Here is a 27,603-nt window from a genome sequence, read left to right on the forward strand (position 1 = left end):
ATGCTTTCAAGAAGATTCGAACTCATAACCTCCAATATATATAGATAATACTTTTACCATCTCAACTAACTATTATTAATGTTTTAAGTATCACATAATATTATAATATTCCTTTCATTTATTAAGTACTCCCTCCGTTTTTAAATACTTGCTCCACTTTCCCTTTTCGGCCATTTTTAAATACTTGCTCCATTTCCTTATTTAGAAAGTTTTTACAATATTTAACTAATTTCTCTCACCTAGTAGACCCAACACATATTTTCTCTCCTCCAATTCTCTCCACTACTTTTGCTTTTTACAATTTTATATTCTTCCACTTACCCCACTACATCCATATATTATTATTTTCTCCTAAAACTCCGCGCATGGAGAAATGAAGCAAGTTTTTAAAAACGGAGGGAGTAATATAATTCATTTATTTTCACAAGATTAAAATATTAATACATATGATTTAAAAAAAAAGGTGACATTCAAGGCAATGCCCGAACCACTACACACACTAACTACACAAATAGTCGAACATAATTGTTAAATTAAAGCAACAATTACACAAACTAGCAACCCGGGGCATCGCCCGGGGTACACACTAGTTTATGTATTAAAAAATGGTAAAATCGTATAATTATTATAATTAGCAACGGTATATATATATAGAGAAAGAAAGTTATTAGCAAATTACATCTTACGGAAAGTTAACATTTAATTCTTCATAATTCTCCATTGCGATTTGTAGATATTTAGGACTTTAATAATTTTTGCTTATAAGCAAGCTGCATTTATGGCTTACATTATTACATTACAATTACGAGTATAGTGATACTTTTTACCATCCTATAAGTTCTAACTAATTGCTAAATTATCATCCTATATGCGCTGAAATCAATAGGCGCTATGCACCAATTTCAAAGGCAAGCAATGTTACCTCCAAACGGTACTTCATTTTAGCATGTACACAATTTCTTAACTATTAACACTTAATTACCTTACGAGTCTTACGAGTTAGGACCCTAGTATCATAAAAACAATGCCTTGATACGCAAGCTAAAAAACCACAACAAGGCTGCTAATAATGGCTCTTCCAATAACGAAATTTCCATTCAATAATCCACTCCCAGAAACGAAGCTTTAATATGAACATAAGACAGAACGATATTCCTATAATATTTGAGCTTTGATATCCTAGTCAATATCAAGCCATAATCGAAAACAAATATTAAAATTCCCACCAATTCACAACAATCGCATACAAGACTTCCCAAGAACTTGCAACAAACTACAGTTCATATTCTTCTAACCAGTACAAGTAATTAAGATTAGTGTGATAAAGTAATTAACGACCATATCTCGTCACTGTTGGAACCCTTTATAACAAGTTTTGCACCATTTGGAAATTTATCTTCGAGCTTCCTAGCACGGATGGCGGCATCTTCATTCGGCTCAATAAGCCACAATGAGGTCACATCCAAAATTACTTCACTGAGAATAACAGAATTCTTCAACACATATGTGATAAGTTCATCATCAAGTCGACTTCCGTAGTAGCCAAAAACCTCTAAAGTCTGTAAGCATCGGAGAGGGCATCCTTCACGCTTATGAAATTCCAATGGGGCCGACCTGGACCCTCAAGCTACAATAAGAAAAAGAGGTGTATAGAGTTAATAAAATCACAGCATTTGACAAACGATCCAACAAGTTAATATTTTTGAAAGAAAAGAACATTTTTTACGCATGCAAGAAAATGGGGATACAAAGTACTTCATCAAAACACTGAATACTTTGTATGATATTATCAATATCTTAAGCTACAAAGAACAAACAAAAGAAGGCCAGTATTTTACAGCACATATTTAAGTTCAATGACAAGACAGCATAACAAAAGGTGGCTCTGATCACAAGCATATCCACAGCCGGAAGGTAGTACTCCATTTGTCTCTTAATGAACTTTGATGATCACATTCGTTTGACAAGGGGTTAGGAAAAGGTGAAGGAACCTTTTTCTCAAGGGTGGTCTGAAGTCAAGATTAACGAACATCACAAATTAACATATGAAAGAATCTAACCACATAGGATGACTATTGGAACACATTTTAGAGGCAAGTGTCCAAACGTAGACGAATAAAGGGAGTAATTTCATAAAAAAGGAGAAAGATCACATTCAATGCGTGTTGAACAACATAATAATGACAACAATGAAAATAAAGATTTGCGACTATTGCTCAAGGCAATACAATGGAAAATAAGCTAGAAGAAACTGATTATTCAAGCTGTATTAGATCAATATCACAACAAATAATTAAACTCTTAACATCACTAATCAAAAGCATTATATTTTCAACACTGTACTGGTGTTAAATGAATGAGAAGCATTATATTTTGATAGTAATAATTTCAGTATTTGGTAATTTATGTTACATATTTGGTGTGTTGATTGCCCTAGTTTAATCCTCTTAGAAATGAGCATTTTGTTTCATTTCAGCCGAATTATACACCTGAGTTATACTATGTAGCAAGGATTTTATGACTTGCAAATAACGCGAATTGCTGATTGTCATATAATTTCAGTGTTAAGGGTCAATTCTTTGACTGCTGGAACTTCTGAATGTTCTCATTTAGCTGTTCAACTTTTCTTTGGTATTGAATCAACAGGAGAAGGATTATATGAAATCCTTGGAATTTCTGCTAACATTTCTGTTTCCTTACATAAACATAACAAATAAAGGACTATTTGCGTATTTGTTGAGTTAGGACTGTTTGATTCCTGTAGTATGTGTTCTTTGGGTGTGTCATAGATTTTTCAAATGCACAAGTTTGAAGGGTTGTGTGAGCTGCGAAAGCTCGCTGGAGCTTTAATTTGAGTTGATTCAGTTGAAAGAATGGACAGTATTAACAAGGTAGAACCTGTTTTTGATGGACAGTCTTAGAATCCTTTTCCTGCAATAACAACTACTCTTCCTTTCTCTCTTTTTATTTCCTGGAACAAGTGGTTACATGGTGGCATTCCCACACCTCGAGCAGCTGTCACTTTCACATTGTCAATCACTGCAAGGGTGCTTACCTCCCTATCTCCTTTCTACTGCACCTCATATTGCCCTCAGCTTTGTATCATACTTACAAGCCTCGGCCTCCCTATGCTCAAGGGACTTGTGCATGATTAAATGTAAAGCATTGATATCTACTGCACCTAGTATCATTTGTTCAGAATCGTGAGGAATCATGGTGTCACAGATGTCAGGCTATGCTATGCCAATTTTTTTGTCAGACTGTCTTAATATCGCATTGCCACTCCCTTCTGAAAGTTCATCAGATGCCTGTCACACTTGCACCTTTGTTTTTTGCGATGAAACCCAAGCATGCCACTGAAGCTAAGCTTATTATTGGTTTAAAATGTATTATGGTTATCTGTGCACTTTAGACTTGCATTTTGAGAACTCTTTTCCAACTCCTTAATTCACTGTGTACATCACATAACACAGGTGAATTTACATCAAATCAATCAGGAAGTGACCTGAAAAGGCTTAGTCACTCTTTTGCTTACAAGAATTATTGCACAAAAGTAATCAATTGCCTTGAATTGATATGCATATGTATGGAACTTTCGCAGCACTTGATTCTTTCTAGACAACATTATCAGAATTCGATTTCCAAACACTTGTGGAAGACTTCCTGTTCTCTGCGTGTAGCTAAAGCTCTCACGCGGCTTGTTTTACTTCAGATTCTGATAGACATCCTAGAATGCTCTGAATGATAGTTTGCACTTCTATAATGTGATGATGCAGAGATTGGAAACCCACTTCCATGCAAAAGCACCAGCAGCTTGCATTTAGCTGAAGTTAAGGCCTAAGAGCATGAGTGTTTTATACATGTAGGTCAGCTGTATCTTCATTCAAAATGTATTTCAGGAGTGTAATTTGAGTAGTGTTTGGGATGTTAATTAGGAAGAGTAGGGACCGAAAGAGCCACTTTCAGCGATACCTCTGGATTCTGGGAATATGCAGTGATTATGACACGTTTTATTTCATCTAGCAATCACTGCGGTTTAACAAGAAAGAGTATGATCAGACGATATCAAAGCTAGAGCACAAGGCAGCCATGGCACGGAGGTAGCAACCAGAAAAGAGAAGCCATACGACATTGTTTTAAAGGCATGACTATGTTGCATCAACTATTTATTAATTTATATATATATTTATTACTTAGAAAAATACACATTAATAATCCCTTTTCTCCGAGTTTGAGTTACCCTCTCTCTATCATTGAAACGGCTTCTGAGGTAAATTTTTAATCATCGAAGTTCAATTTCACTAGGGTTTTGTTAATTTGATTTTGATTTTGATTTTGATTATAGTCAATTTAGGATTCTTTGAAGGTGGTTTGTTCAACTTTTGGTTATAATTTCTCAATTATGGAATTTTGTTGCTACCATTTTTCAATCACCAAATCACGTAGATATTCTTAAGCTCAGAAGAATTTTAAGGCTCCAATCTCCCAAATTAAAAAAAATTTAACTTTCAAGTATGAGTTCCTTAATTTTAAGTTTTCATGATAGGATTTGTAATATGAATAATGTAATTTTTTTTTTTATTGAATTACTTTAATATATTTTGCTGTGTTGGTACCCTGTTCCCCAAATTCATGATCCGCCACTAATTGTATGTAAACGAGCACCTTAGGGTATGAATTATTTTAATATTATAGCTCAATCATTCATATTTTTATTTCTCATTGAATTACTAATGATTTTTATGAACCAGCGTCAAATTTATTCTTTGATACAACTATTTAGTAGTTGGTTTTTGATAGTATAACTTACAAAGTAGCAGATTTAGTTTCTAAAGTCTTGTGAATATAATGGTGCTTTTGCTTCTAAAGTCTTATGAATATAATCATAATTTAGCTTCTAAAGGCTTTAATGTGTCTCTCAAGTATGATTTTAATCCGAATGGTTTTGATGGAGGACCTGTTTTATTGTGTGCATTCATAGGTTGTATTAACAGCACAATCTTACCTTGGTGGTGTTAGTTTCGTGTTTTGATGGACAAGTTTTAAGCAAGGCCAGTTTATGAATCCCAAAAGGTGCATTTTTTCCCCCTCATATCATGTACTTGTCTATAGTGCTACTTTGATGGCATTTGCGTGCAGCGTCTACTCGTTTGAAGTTATCCTTTCTTGTTTGATCTTGTGGTTTTGATTTTAATCTTATGTTTCAATTACAACCACTCAGGATTACGAGACAAATGATTGTCTGAGTAAGCTTCCCAATCAAGTTTTGGGGCTTATATTGTCGTTTCTGACAATAAAGGAAGCTGTTCAAACTTGTATTCTTTCCCACAGATGGATGTGCTTGCGGAAGTATGTTCCCAAGCTGAACTTCGAAGATTCAAGGGCGATGAAGAGGATCAAAGTTTCGATGAGCAAGGATGAGATAGTTGACTGGGAAAGATGTTGTTTTATTAGCTTTGTGAATCGTGTCTTGGAACAATCTCTGGGTGATATTGATGAAATGAGGATAAAATTTGATTTGGATAATCTTTGCAAATTTGATATTGATAAGTGGGTGAATTTTGCAACGGCTAGGGAACTCAATAAGCTCGAATTAGACTTTTTTCCTGCATTGTTGATCTACCGAAGACGTCCTGGTAATAAAAGCTTCTTACCTCCTAAGTATCTATACACAGTTGACTTTAAGCCTACCCTAAAATCTCTGCATCTAAATTATGTTAATGTTTCAAATGAAACTGTGACGCTTCTTTTGGATTCCTGCCAGCTCCTTGAGAATCTGTGGCTCGAGTTTTCAGAAATTTTAACTAGTGTAACCTCTGCTTCCTTGTCACTACCTTTGAAGCATTTAACAGTTTTATACTGCTTTAAAATGCAAACAATTGATGTATCTGCTCCAAAGCTCTTGTCGTTAACATATTTTGGTGACCCTATTGAGTTCAATATTCGAAGTGCCTCCTCATTTTTGGAGCTATCTGTTGGTGGTGATAGGCATGTCAAAGTAGCATATGCTTTTGAACCTTTGGCAATATATCTTTCACAATTGAAGTATCTACAACTGCGGATGCGCTTTATTCATGGGGTTAGCTTTGTTATTCTATTCAACATGTCTTGTGCTATTGCAGCTTCTGTGTTTATGTGTATGCTTACTGTTGACTTCTTTTTATGCAGAATAATCTAGCGATTGAGCACTCACCTGCCTTCCCAGATCTGAAGCATCTTGAGCTGTATGTTTTGGCTGATTTTAACGAATCCCTCCTCGGATGGATCCCTCTGATTAAGGCTTGTCCTATCCTGCAGAAACTGACTCTGAAGGCAAGTCACCCTTCCCTTCCCTTTGCTCATGCTTTTGGTTAGTGATGTTAAGAGTTTAATTATATGTTGTGACATTGATCTAATACAGCTTGAATAATCAGTTTCTTCTAGCTTATTATCCATTGTATTGCCTTGAGCAATATTCGCAAATCTTTACTTACATTGTTGCTGTCATTATCTTGTTCACCACACATCGAATATGATCTTTCTCTTTTTTGTGAAATTACTCCCTTTATCCATCTACGTTTGGACATTTTCCTATAAAATGTGTCCCAATAGTTGAACATTTCTGTTTTTGCTTTACTTACGACCTCTCTTTCCCCTTTTTTTTTTTTCTCCATTCGTTATATATGTATCTGACTACTTAGTCATTCATTAATTTGTTGGATCGTTTGTCAAATGCTGTGATTTTATTAACTCTATACACCTCTTTTTTTATTGTAGCTTGAGGGTTCAGGTCAGCCCTCATGGGAATTTCATAAGCGTGAAGGATGCCCTCTCCGATGCTTAAAGACTTTAGAGGTTTTTGGTTACTATGGAAGTCGCCTTGATGATGAACTTATCACATATGTGTTGGCGAATTCTGTTATTCTCAGTGAAGTAATTTTGGATGTGACCTCATTGTGGTCTATGGAGCTGAATGAAGATGCCGCCATCCGTGCTAGGAAGCTCGGAGATAAAGTTCCAAATGGTGCAAAACTTGTTATAAAGCGTTCCAGTAGTGAGGAGATATGGTCGTTAATTACTTGATCACACTAATCTTAATTACTTGTACTGGTTAGAAGAATATGATGCGTAGCTATAAATTGTAGTTTGTTGCAAGTACTTGGGAAGTCTTGTGTGGGATTTTTGTGAATCATTTTCCATTTTGGGTTGAAAATTGAAATTGACTAGATTATCAAAGCTCAAATTTTACAGAAATATCATTCTATCTTACAGGAATGAATTATTGGATGAACATCTTCTGTTGAGACTTTACAGCCATCGTAGAAACATGTAGGTTACAAAAAATTAATGCAAGGTGAAACCAACAAATGCTTCAATCAATGTCGTAAAATCTCAAGACTATTCTGTATGTTAAATTTCTCATCAAAGACTAGTACTCGTATTCCAAAACTTACCCAAAAATAGTACATCTAAAGTCAGTCAATCAAGGTAGGATAATGTAGTGTTAAGAAAGAGAAATTCTAGCCATTGATCCCTCAAAATTTTTTTAAAAAAAAAAATCCTTCACACGATCTAACTAGGTTGGCTCCTTCAATCCTCATCCTTGCATGTCATCAAGCCTCTGGAAGAACTTAAAATCTTTAGACGATATACTATCAACAATCATCAGGTCTACCTGAGCCACCATCTTTGAATGACAGAAATGGGTGTGTCAAGGAATGGAGCATAGCGATGAATGACAGGGGAGACGCTCCTTCCTATCTTAGTCCATACACTTTGATGATAACCAGCGGTAACAGGGGCATGATACATGAGCTTCAACAGCTGCATCAAGAATTCAGGCACATTGTTAGCTTCCATTACAAATTTACAAGTATGCGGAGGCAAGCTAAGCATGGCTCCCCACCCAAAGATATAAGTGTTTAAATGTTATACCAAGTACAATTACAAATTTAACATACCTGCCAGTACATGAAAATTTGGATGAAGTTGCGCTGCCATCTGCAAGGATATAAGCAAGGTTATTGGTTAACAGAATAGGATGAGAGATAGAATGGAGAAATTGACAAGGGGGAAAGTGATGAAAAGAAAAGCTAACTCACGAGAATAAGGAGATGATGAGAAGGAAACCAAGTCCAACCTCAGCATGTGAGGACAATATGCTGAGGGTGGTTACATTAGATTCCACCCATACGCAAAGCTCTTCCAAGTATTTTCTGTTAAGAAACAACAAATTTAAATGAGAAAAGTTTCATCCAAAAAACAATCAATTCAACTCTTTACACTCTAGAACCACCACAATCTACAAATGATTATGATTTGGTCCAGGAATACTAGAAAAGCAGTAATGATCCATGTAAAGTAAGTTAGATTGAACATAATACATAACCTATAAAATCAAGCTGATGATAAAGTTACTTCAATGCAGGCTACTTTTAGTGATTTAGATAAATTTCAATGAGGTGTTATCGCTTGTCAAGCAGCAATCACAAAAGCTTAAGCAATAAAAACTTGTCATGACCCCACAAATATACTTTGTATGTAACAATGCTACAAGAGAAAGCCTTGCACCACATCTAAGAAGGCAAAAACTAACACATAACCTCAGTTGAACTTCAGCATAAACAAATAAAATCATGCTTTTCCTCAAATAAGGGCTCAAAGTATCAAACAATAAAATGTATAAAACCACCAAACCATCCACAGATCAGATGACCTATTGCTTTGTTTTTGGTCTAGCATCCTTTAGTGAAAACCAATAACATGAATGCATGAATCAAACCTAAACTTAACTATAACCTTTGACGCTCTGAATCTTTATCAGCAAGATTAAGTGTCAATAAACTCAAGCTGCTTGGTTGTACCCAATCTTAAGCCATACAATTCAGATAAACTAGCACACATTCAATGAATCCAGTGCGAAGATGAAAATTCCCTACTTGTATAGAGTAGAACTGCTGAAATTACGCCTGAGAAACTTGGCAACATGTTCTAGCGATCGGCAGAGAATGGGAATTAAAGCAACTGCGAGATATTTTGACATTAGCACGTCAGGTGAAACTGTAATAGCAACATACATGTGTGCATTAATGAACAAACAATAAACAGACACTCACACCGGAGGCAATAGTTTGATGTAACAAACATGAGGGAGTAAATGAAGTAAATAAAGTCCTTCGTTGCAAGTATTGACTGCAACCACATTTGAACAGCCTGCATATTCCATGCCCTGGGGGTCTGCAGAGTAGTCAAACAGAGAATTAGATAGAGTAATTAAACAGATATAGTAAAGGAGAGGAAACTGAAATATGCTTACCCCATATAGTGAGTACAAAGAATATAATGATGAACATGCAGTGCCCAGTAAAGATAGGCGAAAAGCCCTGTTTGAAAGATTTGCAGGAATAAGGGGAAGGGTTGAAAGTAAGGCTAAGACAAACACCTGCAAAGAAAGGGCAAAATGTATATAATATTACCAAATAGACACTGCAATTAAAAATAGTTAAGCTTCATGTCAGAAAATAAAAGCACTGTATTACTGTTAAGTAATCTTTCTCAAATACAGATGCCTCCATGGTTTCAAATGTCAGGCAATATTTGATTTTTTTCAAAATTTGCAATGTATAAAGTATCATGCTAACTTTTATTTCTAGCATTAAGGACCAGCATATAATTAAGAGAAGCAGATATGGAACAAGATAACCAACAAATCAACTAAGTGAACGTATATAGCTGATCCCTTTTATAATTCTGACTTCAGAAGGGAAGATAATTAACATATTGGCAACATGAAGTAGCCTGATGTGTCTGTACACAAGGTACACACATTTTAATGACCTTTGAGTAATTTGCATACCCAGGCATTCACAGAAAATTGTATGGTTTGCTTATCCCAGCGCATTGCAGTTGGAGCTGGACCAGGACTGGGAGTTGTTGATGTTCCAGATCCAGAGGTTCTAGTACTAGTGCCTGAAAATGAAAGGAACTATCAGTGTATGTACATGACTTTTGATGGATGTAAAGTATCTACCAGTACTTCTTTCATAGCATACCAGAGCTACGAGATCTCACTTGATCGCTTGTAGGTGTTGATGCTGATGATGAAGATGATGGTTTCACTGGCTGAGAGGAACCAGTTGAAGACATTGGCTCAACAATAAGACCAGGATCCTGGCAATGCAGTAGCATCCAAAAAACATCAAGACTGGACAACAATAGGTAACTAAAGAATAATAAAAGACCATATACGCAAGATGCAGGAATATGACAGATTTTTCATGTATATAACAGATACAGTGTACATAGCAGCAGCAGAAAGAAAAAATTAAGTTCATATTTATTTAAAGCAAAAGTTATTTTTCTATAAGACAAAGCACCACAGATAGCAAAAAAACTCATCAAGCTTATCCTATATTGTTAGTACAACAACTCTACATTATGTAATTCATATACCTCCTTATTAGTAGGACCCATCATAGCGCAAAGAAAGAATTCATATACTTAACCAATGTCAAGCCCAAAAGCAAAGACAAAAAATAGATAAACTGCTAAATATTTTAATGGCCCAAAGTATACTCGACAATGTAACTAAGATATGGCATGATAGAATAAGACAACCTGAACAGCAATTCTATAATTTTTCTTGCTATGCCTTATTCACTGGGAGGCTCCTTGTATATATTTCCTTTAATTTTTCTTCATTAGGCAACTTTGACAATTGTTAAGAAAGCTTTAATATTAATCCCACTCTCTAAGCCCATTGTTCATGGCTATGCCAACAAGTTCAAGTCAAGATATAAATACCACGAATAATTGAAAACATTTGACCTTTTGACCCCCAAAATTAATACCACTCTTTAAACCCATTGTTCATGGCTATGCCAACAATTTCTAGTCAAGACATGAATCCCACGAACAATTGAAAACATTTGACCTCCATGATCACCAGTAATTTTCCAATTGAATATGATGTTATCATCAAGTGCTTTATTGGAACATCTAAACATAAAAAAGAATGTCATTTAAGTATAAAAGAGGTCGTCATACACCAAATAACCTAGCTCACAAGAAAGGATACAAATTGAGAATTACGCAAGTAGTTTCATCAAAAGCAACTCAAAAGTCGATTTCGAAGTTTGCTATGAACAATAGAAGGACAATTATGAGTAACTGAATGAACAAATCTACGCCATCTTTAACCCCTTACATGATTAAACTCAAGCTAATTATACATGTTGAAATTCAAAGGTTCACTAAAAACCCATGATTCTGCCAACTTCAACCAATCGATTTTTGAGTATGATCAGCATCCAAAAATAGTAAAAATAAAATCAGCACACAAACCACAAACGCCCCAAAAAATTAGGGATTACCAATAAACCAAAATCAAATTACAGAACACAATAGCATCCAAATCCAAACAAAGGCACAAACTTTAACCATAAAACCATCAAATTATGAAACTCCAGCAACCAAAAGCCAGTATATGAAACAAAACCCTTTAAATTAAGCAAACCCATCACCCAAAACATCAAATTGTACAATACCCACAAACTAAAAACTACTCTAATTGAAAATTAAACATAGTATAAAGAATCAAAAACATGAAAATTGAATAATTTGATTAAAATTGAAAAGGGGTATAAGTATATACGATGTAACGCTGGTAGAATTTGCGCTTGAAATGATCAACAACATCAGAACGCGAAGCCATATTAGGGGGGATGAGAATGTTGGACCAATAATCAGCCCATCTGGGATCTCTCTCATAATCGTATGAAGCTGCTGCGATTCTTTTCAACTTTTGCGCATCAACACCTTCATCTTCCTCTCCCATTATTATTAATTTTCCACAAAATTTGAGATTCTACTAGAAATTATGGTGAAAGAGTGATTTTTTTGCTGTTCGCAGTTGACTCACGACCTCTCTCTCTTTCTCTCTCTTCTGAGTTAAGGGAAAAGAAGAGATAAATAGAATAGAAGGGAACTGAATCTGAAATTTGGACTTTGAGCAACTTCGATGGGCTTGAGGGGTTGGACTCATGGATTCATGGAGGGGGTTGAATGGTTGATCCGTTCAAAGTGTGATTACTAGGTTATTAGGATTGTCAAACGGGTTGGTCCGGTGAGGTTTGATAAAAATTTTAAACTTTCGGATATAGATGGAGTTAAAATTTTTGAGATTAAATGACGGATTTTTATATGATATTTGATTATGATGATTTCGAGTTTGGATTTCTTTAACTTAAAATTAAACAACACTCATTGTGTAAAGATCTTAAACTTTCATGATTAGGTGGAGTCCAATATTTCACGAGTGAAAGACCTTTTTTCTATGCTCATTGTGTTTTCTGACATGTTTAGAACAAAATTAATAAAAGGCGATATTTCGATATACATTATAGGTAGCAAGTAATTATAGTAATTTAAACAGAATTTTTTTTCTTTATACCTTTGTAGACATTCATGTGTTAATTAGTATGTGTTTGAACATCTTTCTAAATTTGTTTCCTAAAAGCCTTTAACATATATATACTGGCATTAGATTTACTCATTATCTTATTTGATCCCTTAAACTTATGTATGAGTAGAACGTGTGTTTCTTCTTTTTTGAGTTTAGAAGGCCATTAAATTTTGATTACTTATAAAGTTAGACATGAGTCGAGCCTACGTAAAATAGCTTTTGATGAGCAAATGCGATGATCAAATTTCTACGGTCTCTCAAAACTCACCTCTAAGTAGTCTAAAAATTGGATTATATAATTGGGCTCTAATTTGAGCTCCAAATCACCCCACGGACTCTAAGTCTAACAATATCGCACTTGACTTAGACTCTTAGAGTATAGATCGATAACTACCGTACCATGCATCAAGGTACCATGTTACACTCACGAATTAGATCAACTTCAAAGTTGGCTACCTGACCTAGAGTATAGACCACTAACTACCATATCATTATGCATTTTAGAATCCAATTTCATCAACTTATTTTACATAAACATCCCGCAAGCTACTTTTCAATTATAGATTTTTTAGTAGCTTCAACAACAAATTCCAATACTTTTCAAGTTAGTGTACATAAAGTTTTTTCGAAGTTAATTACAAGTATGTCATAATAATATTAGGTATAGAAAACAAGAAATGGACATGGAGCGGTGGGATTTATAATGGGTGTCGTCAGTGGTCTGATTACTCCTCCTTTTCAGTAAATCTGCATGAGTTTTGTTTATGGAAGCATGCTACATTGGAACATTGCTAAAGCTACATACTATTTCGTTGTCATGCTTAACTTTTACTCCTTTTTATTTTTATTTTTTATTTTTTTTAAAAGCATCCTTTGAGAAACCAACCAAAGACCCCAAAGCCAATGCTGGAACCCCTATGTCTAAAATTTGTTATATACACTCGGATATATCATATATCCAACTAATTTAAGATTAGTTTAGTTCTTTAATTGATGATTAAATAAAAACAATTATCAAAATAAGAACAAAATACTTATTGGGTTTATGGTATACCCCTCTCCCTCTACCCAAAAAGTATATAGTGATTTAGGGCATGTTCTCTTACGTTGAAATTCAGTTCAGTTCAATTCAGCTCAGTTCAGTTCAGTTCAGCTCCTAATTTCCTTCTCTTATAAAATATTCATTTCAGTTCAGTTCAGCTTAGTTCAGTTCAGTTCAGTTCAGCTCCTAATTTCTGTCTCTTATAAAATATTCAGTTCAGTTCAGTTCAGTTCAGTTCAACTCAGTTCAGCTCAATTCAGTTCAGTTCAGTTTAGTTCAGCTGAGTTCAGTAAATGAGAACAAGCCCTTAGGTTTGCTTTTAACTAATACTCTTAAATCACTTCCTAAGTTTTGTAAATTAAAAGGCTTAATATAAAGTTATATGTATACAATTCTTGTTTTTTCTATATAATGATTTAGAGATCATAGATCAATCTGACTTAGATTAGTGCACAAGATTATTTGGGAGTGAAAGTGAAGAGTAAAAGAATCACATGCCCAATGAGTTTCCATTAAGGTTTATTTTCACAAGAAAAAACACACCAAACTTAATTGTATACAATACACGTGCAATTAACACAAATAGAAGTCCAACACAAATACAAAGCACATACAAGCTTATAACTTAATATAACTTTATAAAACTTGGCTACAAACAAATCTTCAAGATTCAAAAACTTTATGAGTGGTATGAATAGATTATAGATCACACCCTCAACTTCTCTAGAATTGCCTTCAACAATTTTGCTTTTGCTTTCAAGTTTTTTTTTTTTTTTGTTTTTTTTTTTTGGCTTGCAATGATCACACGTCTCCACACAATGGCCCCACCTCCACGTGCCCCACACAAAAACTCTCTCTCAAAAAACATACGAAGAATTTTTTTTTATTTTTTCACGAAAATTAATTTGGACCCACAAAAAAATACAGCTATTGATTCGCTCAAACAAGATTCGTCCTTTTTTTTTTTCCCTTCCTATAAAATCGATCCATTTTCCTGGGTTTCGTTTCTCTGCTAAACTTCGAAAATGGAGTCTGATACGGCGTCGTTTGAGGGGTCTGAAAAAGTTTCCATTTTTGGTAATAACAAAACAACCACCTTCGAAGAAAAAGAGGAGAGAGAAAGAAGCGAAATGGGTGACCGTGAACCGCTAATTGACCGTCACCGCCGGAGAATTTCCGGTATTGGGAACAAATCATTGTCAAGGCAATCGTCGTTTCGGCAGTATTTTGAGCATGCTGCTGCTGAGACTTACCTGATTACCGGTCTTAGTTTCAAGCTTCTTCGCTATCTTGGGTATTTTTTTTCCATATTTTTTAAATTTATTGATTTTGATGAATTGTTTGTTTTCTGTATTTAATTTAATGGGATTGTCTTAGATTACGTTTTACTATCTTGTAATGTCCGGAAAAAGTTGTCACGGGTTAGCATTTATAATGTTGCTATTATATTCACTTATTCTATTATTCAGTGTTAGTTGTGATTTTACGAGGGATTGTGACCATGTAAGTATGTAACATGTTATTGTGTGTATGTGGGTCCTGGACTACTCTTGCTAATAAGAGTTTTTTCAATTGCATGATTTTTGGGTAATTTTGTGAATATATGATTGATTTTTCCTGTGAAGTGGTTCAAATATTTGGTTGTGTATTGAGACAACAAGAGAATTATGGTTTTCATACTGGTAAATAAGGCTATGTGATATGCCTATGAGTATGTTTCAGTAAACATGTATTGGTGTGAAGTTGGTGAATGGAAGAGATACATAAGGCCATGGTTATGTGCTAACATAGGTATTTTAAGTGAATAGACATCTTGGTGTTCTTTGGATAAATTGTCGTGCTTTGGAGAATTGGGGAAATATGAAAGTTGGTACTTGTAGTGAAGGTAGTGTACAACTGAATGGAGAAAAGATGTGTGATAATGGAAAGTTTTCATTAGAGGCATGTTCAGTTGATCACTAATTCACTACCAGTGTGTGTGTGTGTTTCCTTTTCGATATAATAAGGCTTTTTAAATGGTGTGGTGTTTCACTTAGAAGCAATGATAACTTCACTTGCCCATTTACATAACCGATCGGATGGTTGGTCATAAATTAGGCGAATTTGCACTAACTCTAAAGTTCCAGGGACATGCAAAAAACGATAATAAGTCTCGTCGTTAAGTTTAACTTAAGCTAATTTGAAAGTCAAACAATGGTGCTTGATTGTCATGATTATTGGATATGGAATATAAAAAAATAGTTCAATGATAAATAAACTTCCGAGAGGATGCCTTCTTATTTGGGCTCGATTTGTTGTTTCAAGTTCTGGTTGTTACTATCTTGTACTTGGTATGACTTTCATGTTATTGATATGCATGTTTGAATTGAATTTTGAGCTTTTTTTCTTTACTTGAGTAGTTGTTTTGGTGTCTAATCATTTGCTCGTTCAGGGTAGGCTACCGCTGGATCACTAGACTACTTGCTCTTCTCTGTTATGCCATGCTACTCTTACCTGGTTTTCTTCAAGGTAAGTTGATTGTTTTGAGTAAATGCAGCAATCAGGTTATTTCTAGTAAATTGCAAGTGTTTACACTTAACATTACTTATTATATTTTTGTAATATTATTATAATGAACTTCAATCATTCTTTGTGCAGTGGTATATAGTTACTACTTTTCCAACCAAGTACATCGTAGTATTATTTATGGAGATCAACCAAGAAATAGGTATGTCTTCAGTCTCTTCACTTTGTGTTGTTGTTTGTCTTTGGTGGTGACTTGTGAGACTTTTGACTCTTGTAAGACACATGCCAACAATGTTAGGAATCATTTTGTTCTGTAAGTACAGTAGAGGTCATCTTAGATAAATGAAGCTTAGGACTGTGCTTTATTACTCTTTATCCTAATTAAATCTCTTTTTTATTCACCTATATATGTATAGGTTCTTACTACTCTGTTGTCATACGGATGTGATTGTCATAATGCAGGCTAGATCTTTATTTACCAATGGGTCCTGATGGAAAGAAACCAGTTGTGATATTTGTCACTGGGGGAGCCTGGATTATTGGGTGAGTAATTTGTCTAGAACTCACTTTGGGTTATATCTTTATTGTTATGATTATTTTTTGTTGGAAGAGGAATTTCTCTGTTGTTTTGGTAACAACATTAGTTCAAGTGTCTGTATCAGTAAAGGTTTGAATCGAAATTGCAGAAGGGTCATGATTTATGCTCTTATTGATAGCTCTTGTGTTTTCGTCTAACAAACAAATGGATCTTAGAAGTATTTCATGCGTACTAGCTCTATTACTATCCAATTTCATGAGATGGAACATTGAGACCCTGCTACAAAAATTTTTTAGTTTTTCAAAAAATTATATTGTTGTTTGAATCATTCAAGCTTGTCTAAAGTAATTACTGGTTGGGATATTTCACGTGTGCTTTCTTAAGTATTCTTTAATCTCTTTCTCTTCTTACCGATTTAGGTACAAAGCGTGGGGCTCCCTTCTTGGATTACAATTGGCAGAAAGAGACATCATAGTGGCCAGCCTTGACTATAGGTATTATAGCTTATTGCTCTTATGTGTTAACTTTGTGCATGTGTGTCTTTTTTTCATTTATTTTTTAGACGTTTCTAACATGATTGATGATCATGAGATATTCATACTACCAAACTTATTATGCAGAAATTTCCCTCAAGGAACCATCAGTGACATGATTAAAGATGTTTCCCAGGGCATCTCATTTGTTTGTAATAATATTGCCGCTGTTGGAGGTGATCCTGATAGGTATTTGACTTAAAATTCTATTTAAAATTTGTCAAGTTTTGCTTCTTGTCATATCATTAATTATTTCTTCCTTTTGTGGACACAGAATCTATCTCGTTGGGCAATCAGCTGGTGCACATATATCAGCTTGTGCTCTCTTGGAACAGGCAATCAGAGAGTCACAAGGAGAGAGCTGTTCTTGGAGTGTTTCACAGATAAAAACTTATTTTTCTTTATCTGGCGGGTATGCACTGATCTAAAATTTTACAATTTAGTGGTCATTTCTTGATCATTTTCAAGTCACTTCAATGCTTCTAATGTTCTGCTTCCTAAATGCTGATTACATTTTATTGAAATTGTGTTGGCCCATAGTGGTTGTTCTAACTAGCTCACTGGAATTGTTTTATGGCATATGTTGCATTATTGCAAATTTGTAAATATGACGATTCTAGATCACATGTATCCATCTTTAGTCTTAGATGTCTTGAGCATAAATAGGGTAGTAAACTTAGTAGTGAGATTAGGCAGAAATTAAAGTGAGGAAACTTAAGAGAGTTGCAACCTCAAGTTGCTAGGAGATTTGTAGCCTCCCTTATTATCGTTCAACCACAATCAAACATTCAAGCTTTCAGCCTTAATTTACTGTTATTTGTGCTTAATTTCGGGTAGAGCTATCTGGTCTATTACATGACATTTTGAACTCTACTAATTCCTTAGTTTAATTTTTAAGCAACTAGTTGGATTCACAGTAGACTAGTAGAGTATGTCTACCTGTTAATCTGGTTAGGAATAAAAATTGTGGTGATAGAATTCTTTTATTTTCACAGATTCATTTTTTTTGCCAGATAATATGAATGTCTTTCATTTTATCTAACAATCTCCTTTGAATCTTGGGAGTAGGTTTAACTTGGTGAATCTGGTTGATCACTTTAACAATCGAGGTCTCTATCGATCCATATTTTTGAGGTATTTATAATTTAAGCTTTCTATACTTTATTTAATTTATTTTTCTGTTTCTGTTTTGACATCAATAATGTAATGGATACTGGATGCCCTTTCAGCATTATGGAAGGAGAAAGTTCTCTGAAGAAGTATTCTCCTGAGCTTCGGGTACAGGATAAAAGCATTGCAAAGGCCGTTTCATTGTTGCCCCCTTTCATTCTTTTTCATGGAACTGAAGACAAGTCCATTCCTTCAGTAGCCAGGTCTATAATATCTTCAAGCATTATTAGTGTGATTTGTTGTTGACGACTGTACAATTGTACATTGACTCTTCGCTATTGATCGTCTTTGTGTGCAGTGAAAATTTTGCAGATACTCTCAAAAATGCTGGTGGTCATGCTGATCTGATTTTATATGAAGGGAAAACTCATACTGATATGTTTGTTCAGGTTGAAACTTTCAGTCCTTTTGTTTGTCATACTTAATGTACTGGCGCATTTTTTCCAAGTACATGGCATTTCCCTATCCAAATTGGAGGGCATTTTTGGGGGAAAATTGGCGCAGAGTGGATGTATGAGTCCACTCTGTGCATGGCTTATACTTATCCCCTGGTTTATACCAATCATACTGTATACGACTAAACTTTAATGAACACTAATATGAATAAACAATTGGAAGCTTTTTCTGAAGAATAAGCCCATTCTATTCAGTGTACCTGACCCAAATCTGGATCAACAACAAATCACTTTTTTCCCCATCTTTCAGTGTGTTCTCTGTTTCTCAATAAATTCCAGAAATCCTGTATAGCTTTAAACAAAAAGCATGGTAACAGAACCTATGCTTAGTCACAAAAAAATATTTTATAACGAGTCGTGTGTGTGTGAGTTTTAAGCAACCATGTGATTCCTTAACACGATACTATTAATGATGCAGGATCCATTAAGAGGCGGTAAAGATGAGCTGTTTGAGCATTTGGTTTCTGTCATACACGCAGATGATGAGGAAGCTCTGATGAGGGATGCAAATTCTTCACCCATGAGACGCCTAGTCCCTGAGATATTGGTGAAGTTAGCCGGTCAAATAAGCCCTTTCTAGACTTTCTTCTTCTCAAATCGGGCATCAACTTCCATGGCTTATTGGTGTGCCACATACCCATTCTTTGTTACTGTCAGTTATAATTTCTTCTGTACAGGATTAGGAGCTTATTGCATTCTTTATTTAGTCCATCATTTATTGGTAATGTAGTTTACAATTATTTGTTAGCTTAACGAAATTTTGTAAATTTTGGTGTCAGATGAATTGAGTATAATTATATTTCATGATCCAAGTTCAACATAATACTGATGGTTGATATATACTCTATACTGCTATACATCTTTATGGCTTTAAACACACTATGCTTGCCAAAGATATAGGCTCATAGGTTTGAGCCCTGGAACGAAGAAACTTAATAATTGGTACGCCTACAGGTAACATGTTACGACAATCATCAATCAATACTATAAGGTCTATAACCTGATAATTTTACAATAGCTGCAACAAAAGTGTTGTAATTACCTCTCATTTAGATTTAGACCGTTTATTTTTAACATTCAATCATAATATTGGCGGCAAACTATGATTTATATCCAACCGTTGTCTTCTAGTCCTCAATGCGGCAACTCGGCAAGCAAGCTTAAGAAAAAAACTTTTTATTTTTATTTTTATTTTGAGGAAAAACTTTTGACTGGATTTAAAATTTGTTTAATAGGCAAAAAGAACCAACGGTGAACATATATTATGGGTTAAAATGATTTTTTTTTTTTGTTTTTTTTTTTTTGTGTGTGTGTGTGTGTGTGTGAGGAGAGATGAAATCAGTTATTGACAAAATAGTAAAAATTTTATTTCCTCAAAAAAAAAAATTATTAATGATAAATTCAACTTAACTACCCAACAGTTAGTTTTGAAGAAAGAAACAACACTTCAACTTGTAACCGTTTCTTTCCTTGTTCATTTTTACTTTTGCATTCAATCTTCATTGTCTTTGGCATTTGTGTAAACAATAATATTCTTAAGACTGATTGTCAATAAATTCTGTTTTACTCGTTGATATTATGTGCAAGGTGGGCTGCTATTGGATTACTAGACTACTTGTACTTCCTTGGTTTGTCTTGCTTCTACTTCTGCCTGGTTGTATTCAAGGTATGATACGAAATCCCATCACAAATTAATTGCCATGTTCTCGTGTTGATATTGTAACTTGAACTAGTAATGTAACAAAAAAAGTCTCAAGTCTGGACGGAGTTAGTATTAGATGTAGTATATGCAAAGTGTTAGTTGCTATATGTTTATGTATCCTTTATAATTAGTGGATTTACTAAGAATTTTCTGAGAAATGTGCATTCTTTCTTTGTTGCAGCCGAACCATGGAAAAGTTTTACTTCTAGGCTAGGGAAACCTCTGATTGTAGATGATGGAATTGTATATTCTTGTTCTGAGAAATTTTTGTATGCTTTTAAAAGCAATGGGTCTATGGTTTCGAGTGTACACTTGAATTATACGTGCAATGGCGGCATTGCTCCGGTTTATGGTGGAAAAGGGAAGGTAAATTTTATCAGCCTTTTTTAGTGAGTATGCAAGGGGTTTATGAATTCATGACTAGCAATTACGCGAACTTATCAAATTGTTTGTAGGTGTACATCATTGCAGAAAACAAAGTGTTAAGGATCAATACTTTGACTGCTGGAACATCTGATCCAGCTGTTGAACTTTTCTTTGGTAATGAATCAACAGGAGAAAGATCAGATGAAATCCTTGGACTTTCTGCAAGTATGCTAACATCTTCTGTCTATATAAACATTAGAAATGAAGGACTTTTTGCATATTCGTTGAGAGGGAGGCTGCGTTGGAGTGCTTTACCGGTAATTAATCAGTTCGGGTATTTTCAAGGTTGCAAGAATAATGTTACAGACTGTTATTTCAAGTCACCTCCTATTATTGATAGTTGTGAGAGCAGTGTATATGTAAGTTATCTCAGATCAGTCTTTCAGTCATGTCATTTACAAGTTTTTGTTGAGTTTTTGTGTTTGATTTGGTGTGCAGATTTCAAATAATGAGGGAGAACTCTATTCTATATCAGCTCGTAGTCCTCATTTTAAATGGATTCAGAATTTGAGTTCATTTGACAAAGTATTTACTGCCACTCCAGGAAACAATGGCTTCCTGTATGTTACAGTTCCTGCTAAGGCCATTGTACTCGGTTTAGATGCTTTTACAGGTGATATTTCATGGGAGATTAATATTGGACCTCTAAGTTCTGCAGAGCTTTTACCTGTAGTTGATGCCAATGGTAATTTAATTTGTCATAAAACTTGTTTCTAACAGTTGATTATTTTTTGTATTTGATTTCTGTAATGTGTTCTTCTGTAAACATTGTAGGGTGGGTATCTATCGGTTCACTTGATGGATTCCTCTACTCCATCTCACCAACGGGGATCCTAAAAAAGTTCTCTAAGGCGTCTCCAGTGAACTCCGTGATTCAAGTCAGTCCTGTTCTTGATTGCTCTGGCTATGCAGTTTATATATCACAGACAGAAGTGGAGGGTAAAAGCAGCCGTGTGATTGATAATTACACATTTGTTTCTGCAATGAAACCCAAGAATGTTGTTTTTTCATTGTTGGTTCCTGCCACTGAAGCTTTCTATTGGTCGGACATGTATCCTGGTAAGCTTTTCACTATAGAACTTGCATTTTGAGAACTCTTTTCCAATCTTTTAATCACTATGTGTACTGTGTACATCACTTAACACAGGTGAATTTGCATCAAACCTATCACGAAGTGACCTGAATAAGTTTAATCTAAACGAGGAGATTGCCCTTGCTTTTATTGCTGCAGCAAGTAAGGATCATAATCACTCTTTTGCTTAAAAGAATTGTTGCGTAAAATTAACTAATGGCCTTGAGTTGATATACATACTAAAGCTCTCATGCTGCTTGTTTTACTTCAGATTCTGCTAGAAATCCTAGAATACTCTGAGTGATTGGTTGCACTTTTATATTGTGATGCAGAGATCGGAAACCCACTTCCATGCAGGAGCACCAGTATTTCATCTGAGACACTCATTCTTTATGCCCTTAAATTGCATATTTCCAACATAACTGGTTTATGTTTCTGGTTGCAGATCTGAAGCTAGCATTTAGTTGCTCCGAGTTGAGGCCCAAGAGCATCAGTGTTATACAGGTAGATCAGTTGTATTTTCATTCAGTATGTATTAGGAGTCTTAAGACTGGAAATTGATTAGTGTTTGACATTAATCGGGATATTTTACTCTCTTTTCCTAGGAAACGAAAGAGCTATACTTTTATTCTTGCTGTTTGAAACCATTATCTTGGTTGCGTTGGCTATAAGTGTACGATTCTGTTGTATATTTTGGAATAAGCAGAAGCTCCGAAATCAAGATCTTGGAAAATTCCTTGATAAACGAGTAAGTCTAGTATTAGTAACACCCTGGTTCTATTACTATTAGCCAATTTCAGAACTACAAGATTAAATCCTGGAAATATGAATATGCAGTGGAATTCTGACTTGCTGTTATATTTTTCTCTAGGAATCACTGCGGCTTAAAAAGAAAGAGTATGATCAGACGATTTCAGAGCTAGAGCAGAAGGCAGCCAAGGAGGCAACAACCAGCAATGTTTTGGAAAATTTGAGCAATCTAGTACGTTAAAGAGAAGGCATCGAAAGGAAACTCTCAACAACTTACAGCTTAGGAAAAGACAGCACAAGTTCACTGTCAAAACCTGTACTTCCAATATATGATAGGAAAGTAAGAAGCTATTCTTTTCAAGGGTCAAATACTGAAAATGTTACTATGTTTCACACATATAGCAGTACTTCAGGTGAAGAAAGTGATCAAGAAACAAATTCCGAGCATGATTTGCATACTGAAATAGAATTGGCTGCTAAAGATCTGAAGGGGAAAGCAAAGGCAGATGAAGCAATTGAAATAAGCTCTAGTGAATGGGAAGACTCGTATGACAGCTCCTCAAGAACAAGTTCGGGGTCTAGACGCCTTCATGATGTGAACAAGGTTCAAAGTAGGGGTGAAAAAGCATGGTTGTTCAGGAGAAGAAGGTCCTTGTCCTCTACTAATTAGGAGTGATGTTTTATGTATGTATTAATATGCTTTACAAATCAATATTTACATTTAATTATTCTATGAAAATAAAAAATGATGATAATACTAAGAAGAAAGCATTGGAGTAATTATCTAAATTGTTTCTGAAACAACATTGAAAGAGGTTAAATGGTCAATCATATTATTAGCAATATCATAAAAAATGCTTTGATAAAAAAGCTTTTTCTATTGAGCATTAAAAGTTTAATGTATTAATCCAACACACACAACCTAACCACATAGGAGATGATTGTAGTGAAGATAAGAGAATGAGGGATAACTCAAGTGGTTAGAGCTTTACTAATTAATTAGGAGTGATCGATCTATACATTTTTGTTTTTGAAACCAAGTGGCGAGCTAGCTAGTATTATAGAATAATAATAAATTAGGCAATACATAAGGTTGGACCTCGCGGATCGGAGGCAATGATCGACACATGAGACCAACTAACAAAAGAAAAGGAAGTACTAGTAGAACAAACTAATACAGTTAGGCTAGACATTACTTAACTATAATAAACAACATAATACGAAGTAGAACAAAGTAACATAGTTAAGCTAAGACATTTGAAGTACGTAGTTGTCGTAGCGAGCTAGCGTTGAAAGTTCCTGTTGGCAGCTTGAGCAGCATTCTGAATGGCATCAGCTTCGTCCGTCGGGGTGCCGTCAATGAGACGAAAGCGGACATTTGATCTGGCATAAGGAAGAGCAAATTGGAATTGTCTTAAACTACCAACCCAAAGAAGCTCAGAATTTCGAATTCTGTTGTGAAATTCTTCCAAGTCTTTTCTGTATCCACATGTTACGATGCGTATTGTACCTATCTCAAAAATACATGGCTTGAGACACAAGTGTTTCCGGGGGTGGAGGTTGCGCTTCCATACCTGCAAGTGCAACAGGATCCACATCATCTTCACCTACATTCATGACTTGAATACAAGCATCAAAGCTAAAACTAGTGTTACTGGTTTATTTGATGTAGTATTTCATAAGGCCAACTATGTATTTATGCATTGTATTGAAACCCGAGTACTATTGCTTCATCAATTCTTTCGGTACCTTCGAGTACAATTTCCACCTACTTGACAACTTATCTCATTGAATACTTGAGTACTTGACAAGAGTATAGCAAAGATGAACAAATAATGTTTAACAAGGGCTTATTTTAATTTACAACTACTACTAGCTAGTGTCTAATTATTTTAATTTGGTTGAGGTTGAGGTAAAAAAATTGTAGCAAATATATTGTGTGACGTACTGGTGTAGCAATATCATGAACAAGATTAACGTCATATACTTCCTCCGTTTCTATTTAGTTGACGCGTTTGATTTAGGCACATATATTAGAGAGTGAGAGAGAATGAAAAAGCAAGTGGGATAGCTTGTATATACATGGTAAAAAATTGTAGATCAAATACAACTGATTGAGCCATAGTAGTGATTGCACGTTTTAAGGTCTATGTAATATAAATAATTCCGCACTAGTTTCAATCATGTGAAATGAATTACGGAGTAGCTACAACCAAGTGACCAACAATCCAACATATATAATCCAATCAGGAAAAACCACTTCTAAAAATTATTAGCTAACATAATTGATCCATTAAAGTGATCTAATAATAATACCATATGTAAATATACTATAGTTAAGCTACATAGCATTAAACAAATAAACACCTACATACACAACAGAGATCACAAAAATGAGTGATTTCAAATTCGATTAAAAAGGGTATAAGATACAAGACCTTGGGAAAGTACAAATACATAGACTAATCGTTAGATCATTAAATATCCTATAAATCTACGATAGTAATAGTTTGATCAATTGACCTATAAATCTATAGGCAAAAGCTAATGAGCGCCCTCGGGGCGTTATATAAGAGAATTAAAAGTGGGAATATTAGAGTAAAATTAACATTAATTACACCGAACGATGCGTGATTTTGTCATACATTCCTAACTTAATACCATTTCAACCAATATAATTATTCCTTATCTGACGCCCCAGGGCGCTCGTTAGCAAGATCAAAATCTATAACAAACGAGTATAACTCATTTTAATAATGAAAAGACTTGCTCACAAATGATGCAAGGATAATAACAACATTTTCCCATAAGCATTAGTATTGGTGGTTGGGTGACAACTTAACTGCACAAAATATAGCTACTACAGTACTTCCTACTACGTAGTACGTACTACCTCTTGGATTGCATGGCTCTATCTTTATTTCTTTTGGCTCTTTTATCAACAACTCAACTGCAAAAAAAAACAAAAATATACTTTCTCTGTTTTTTTTACTTGACCTGTTTCTTTTATCACGTTTGTCAATGCAAAACTTTAACGATCAATAACTTAAATTCTCTATAAGTAAAAATTATAAAAGTTATATATTATGATAGTACTTATTGAGATGAATCCCAAAAGATCATACATGAATATATTTTTCCTTACATATTATTCACAAAAGACGGTCAAAGGAGGGATGATGAATAGTGTAAAAGTCAAAGTGGGTCAAGTAATAAAGAACGGGGAAGTAGCTAGTACAACTGTACAAGTGTACAACCTTGCATTGTAGGACTCTTTTTGTTCTTATATCCACAACTCAACTGAAAATAAATTTAGCTAGTACGACGTACTACCTTGCATTAATTGCATCATTTGCATGGCTCTTTAAATTTTTTTTGCTCTTTCATCTCCTCTTTCCCTAGTATATAAGCATTCTATATTTTAGGAAGATAATTATCTCCTTTGACCTACAACAAATATATACCAACAAATATATACTATATTTAACTCTTAAATTTGAGGATGATACTCTTTTTTTGTTGGCCTGGACCGACTTTGTCTCCCTATACAAAATGTTTTGATCAACAATAATAAGGTGGTCTAAATTGCATTTAAGGTGATTTGAAATCGGGTCAAGAACAATTTAGGTTGAATTTAGGTCGGGTCAATAACAAGTCGTGCTAATTTCGAGTCGGATTAGTAACAGATCGAGTTGAATTTTTCGAGTTAGTAATAGGTCAGGTCAATAAAAAGTCGGGTTGAATTTGGGTCTGGTCAATAACAAGTCAGGTTGATTTCGAGTCGGGTTTGTAACAGTTGGGTTAAATTCGAATCGGGTAAGGAACGAGTCGGGTTGAATTCAGGTCAGGTTAGTAATAAGTCGGGTTAAATTCAGGTTTTGACGGGTTAAAATGGGTTTGGGTCAATTTTATTTTAAGTCGGGTTTGGTTCAGGTCAATAATTTACGGGTAATATTCGGGTCAGGTCATCTCCAGGTCAGTTCATGTTCGAGTTCATGTCTCACATACTCGGGTCAACTCGGGTCTAGGGTTGGTTTCAGGTCGGGTCAGGTCGGGTTTAGGTCACCATTTTTTCGGGTTCAGATGGGTTGGTTAATAATCGGGTTTGAGTCGGTATTTCAAGTCGAGTCAACTTTTAATAGTTGTAGTTGCGGTGTTGACATTAGGAGGAATACGATACGGAGTATAAGAAACAAAGTACTGTTGAATTATTTTGAGAATTGGAGACAAAATTCATGTAATTAATTAATTTACTTAGGATATGGTGTTGTAGATTAATTAAACAAGATTATTAAAGCAAATAACAAGATTAATTAACCTTGGTAAAAAGGTTGAAGGTAGGCAAAACACTTCACGGTTTAGAGAAGTAATAACAGCTGGCCCGGTTCACCGCCCGATCTGGGTGGTGCTCGCCCGATAGGGCGCGAGGGTCAGTTCTGGAATCGTCTCTGCCGCCCGGTCGGGCGCGTGTCAGAGGAGTTTAGAAACTGAGGGTTTTCTCGTTAGTTTTGCTTGGTTGTTTGACAGTTACTTTGTGACTGTTGGTTTCTTTTGCTTTGTATATAAATATGTTCAGTATTGAGGAATGATTCACACACACCCTTTGTGGCTCTCTAAAACACCAAGAGATCATGGGATCGATTTTCAACCCCACCCTTTGTGGCTCTCTAATAACACACACACACAAAAAAAAAAAAAAAAAAAAAAGAAGATAAATAATGAAAAAAAAAGCTGTAAATGGGTTGATACAAAAGATGAAGATAAAATCAATCAATAACTATATACTAAAAGACACACCAACAATGACATGTGTCATTTTCTGGTGTGTCCTTTAGTTTTTTTTTTTTTTTTTTTAAATAATTTTTAGCAAACAAATCTTATACATAAATAGAAAATAGCAAAATAATACATAAATTAAAGATTTGACACATCTTACACGTAAATAAAAAGATAGCAAAAATAATAGAT

General features: G+C 34.8%; 4 protein-coding genes across 5 annotated transcripts; 3 read left to right on the forward strand and 1 right to left on the reverse strand.

The window, feature by feature from the left end:
• Positions 1-5,006: 5,006 nt before the first annotated feature.
• On the forward strand, positions 5,007-7,233 carry LOC110724855 (putative F-box/FBD/LRR-repeat protein At5g62970). 2 transcript variants are annotated; one of them, XM_021904345.1, is made up of 4 exons: positions 5,007-5,073; positions 5,222-6,079; positions 6,169-6,312; positions 6,757-7,233. In XM_021904345.1, exons 2-4 carry the CDS (start codon positions 5,336-5,338, stop codon positions 7,060-7,062), a joined length of 1,194 nt encoding a protein of 397 aa, XP_021760037.1. In that variant the 5' UTR covers positions 5,007-5,073; positions 5,222-5,335; the 3' UTR covers positions 7,063-7,233. The 2 variants fall into 2 exon arrangements, with proteins under 2 accessions (XP_021760037.1, XP_021760038.1); XM_021904346.1 differs by having other exon boundaries at positions 5,018-6,079.
• A 126-nt stretch (positions 7,234-7,359) lies between these two features.
• LOC110724856 (transmembrane protein 33 homolog) lies at positions 7,360-11,961 on the reverse strand. The gene is made up of 9 exons (XM_021904348.1): positions 11,633-11,961; positions 10,032-10,149; positions 9,836-9,948; positions 9,296-9,421; positions 9,096-9,216; positions 8,919-9,003; positions 8,082-8,195; positions 7,941-7,980; positions 7,360-7,803 (listed from the first exon to the last, which is right to left on the reverse strand). Exons 1-9 carry the CDS (start codon positions 11,813-11,815, stop codon positions 7,651-7,653), a joined length of 1,053 nt encoding a protein of 350 aa, XP_021760040.1. The 5' UTR covers positions 11,816-11,961; the 3' UTR covers positions 7,360-7,650.
• Positions 11,962-14,376: 2,415 nt separating this feature from the next.
• LOC110724858 (isoprenylcysteine alpha-carbonyl methylesterase ICME-like) lies at positions 14,377-20,209 on the forward strand. Its single transcript, XM_021904349.1, has 11 exons — positions 14,377-14,778; positions 15,916-15,992; positions 16,122-16,191; positions 16,452-16,532; positions 16,947-17,021; positions 17,148-17,249; positions 17,335-17,472; positions 18,129-18,194; positions 18,290-18,433; positions 18,529-18,619; positions 19,104-20,209. Exons 1-11 carry the CDS (start codon positions 14,510-14,512, stop codon positions 19,263-19,265), a joined length of 1,275 nt encoding a protein of 424 aa, XP_021760041.1. The 5' UTR covers positions 14,377-14,509; the 3' UTR covers positions 19,266-20,209.
• A 41-nt stretch (positions 20,210-20,250) lies between these two features.
• Positions 20,251-23,406, forward strand: LOC110724859 (protein GAMETE EXPRESSED 3-like). The gene is given in 10 exon segments (XM_021904350.1): positions 20,251-20,351; positions 20,569-20,753; positions 20,843-21,172; positions 21,252-21,498; positions 21,588-21,872; positions 21,961-22,047; positions 22,218-22,250; positions 22,331-22,381; positions 22,482-22,633; positions 22,757-23,406. Coding segments are annotated over 10 exon segments (2,007 nt in total). The 5' UTR covers positions 20,251-20,263; the 3' UTR covers positions 23,306-23,406.
• The last annotated feature ends 4,197 nt before the right edge of the window (positions 23,407-27,603 follow it).

Source organism: Chenopodium quinoa, unplaced genomic scaffold, assembly GCF_001683475.1.
Source record: "Chenopodium quinoa cultivar QQ74 unplaced genomic scaffold, ASM168347v1, whole genome shotgun sequence".
Taxonomy (NCBI): domain Eukaryota; kingdom Viridiplantae; phylum Streptophyta; class Magnoliopsida; order Caryophyllales; family Amaranthaceae; genus Chenopodium; species Chenopodium quinoa.

What these genes read in the sequence shown, in the direction of transcription:
- LOC110724855 (XM_021904345.1), top strand. Translation starts at nt 5,336, where the DNA reads ATGTGCTTGCGGAAGTATGTTCCCAAGCTGAACTTCGAAGATTCAAGG. An exon ending in GGATGCGCTTTATTCATGGG is followed by an intron (nt 6,080 to 6,168) that starts GTTAGCTTTGTT and finishes CTTTTTATGCAG; the next exon opens with AATAATCTAGCGATTGAGCA. An exon ending in TGCAGAAACTGACTCTGAAG is followed by an intron (nt 6,313 to 6,756) that starts GCAAGTCACCCT and finishes TTTTTATTGTAG; the next exon opens with CTTGAGGGTTCAGGTCAGCC.
- LOC110724858 (XM_021904349.1), top strand. Translation starts at nt 14,510, where the DNA reads ATGGAGTCTGATACGGCGTCGTTTGAGGGGTCTGAAAAAGTTTCCATT. An exon ending in GTTGGAGGTGATCCTGATAG is followed by an intron (nt 17,250 to 17,334) that starts GTATTTGACTTA and finishes TTGTGGACACAG; the next exon opens with AATCTATCTCGTTGGGCAAT. An exon ending in TCCATTCCTTCAGTAGCCAG is followed by an intron (nt 18,434 to 18,528) that starts GTCTATAATATC and finishes CTTTGTGTGCAG; the next exon opens with TGAAAATTTTGCAGATACTC.
- LOC110724856 (XM_021904348.1), bottom strand. Translation starts at nt 11,815, where the DNA reads ATGGGAGAGGAAGATGAAGGTGTTGATGCGCAAAAGTTGAAAAGAATC. An exon ending in ATCAAACTATTGCCTCCGGT is followed by an intron (nt 9,004 to 9,095) that starts GTGAGTGTCTGT and finishes AATATCTCGCAG; the next exon opens with TTGCTTTAATTCCCATTCTC. An exon ending in AGCAGTTCTACTCTATACAA is followed by an intron (nt 8,196 to 8,918) that starts GTAGGGAATTTT and finishes GTTTCTTAACAG; the next exon opens with AAAATACTTGGAAGAGCTTT.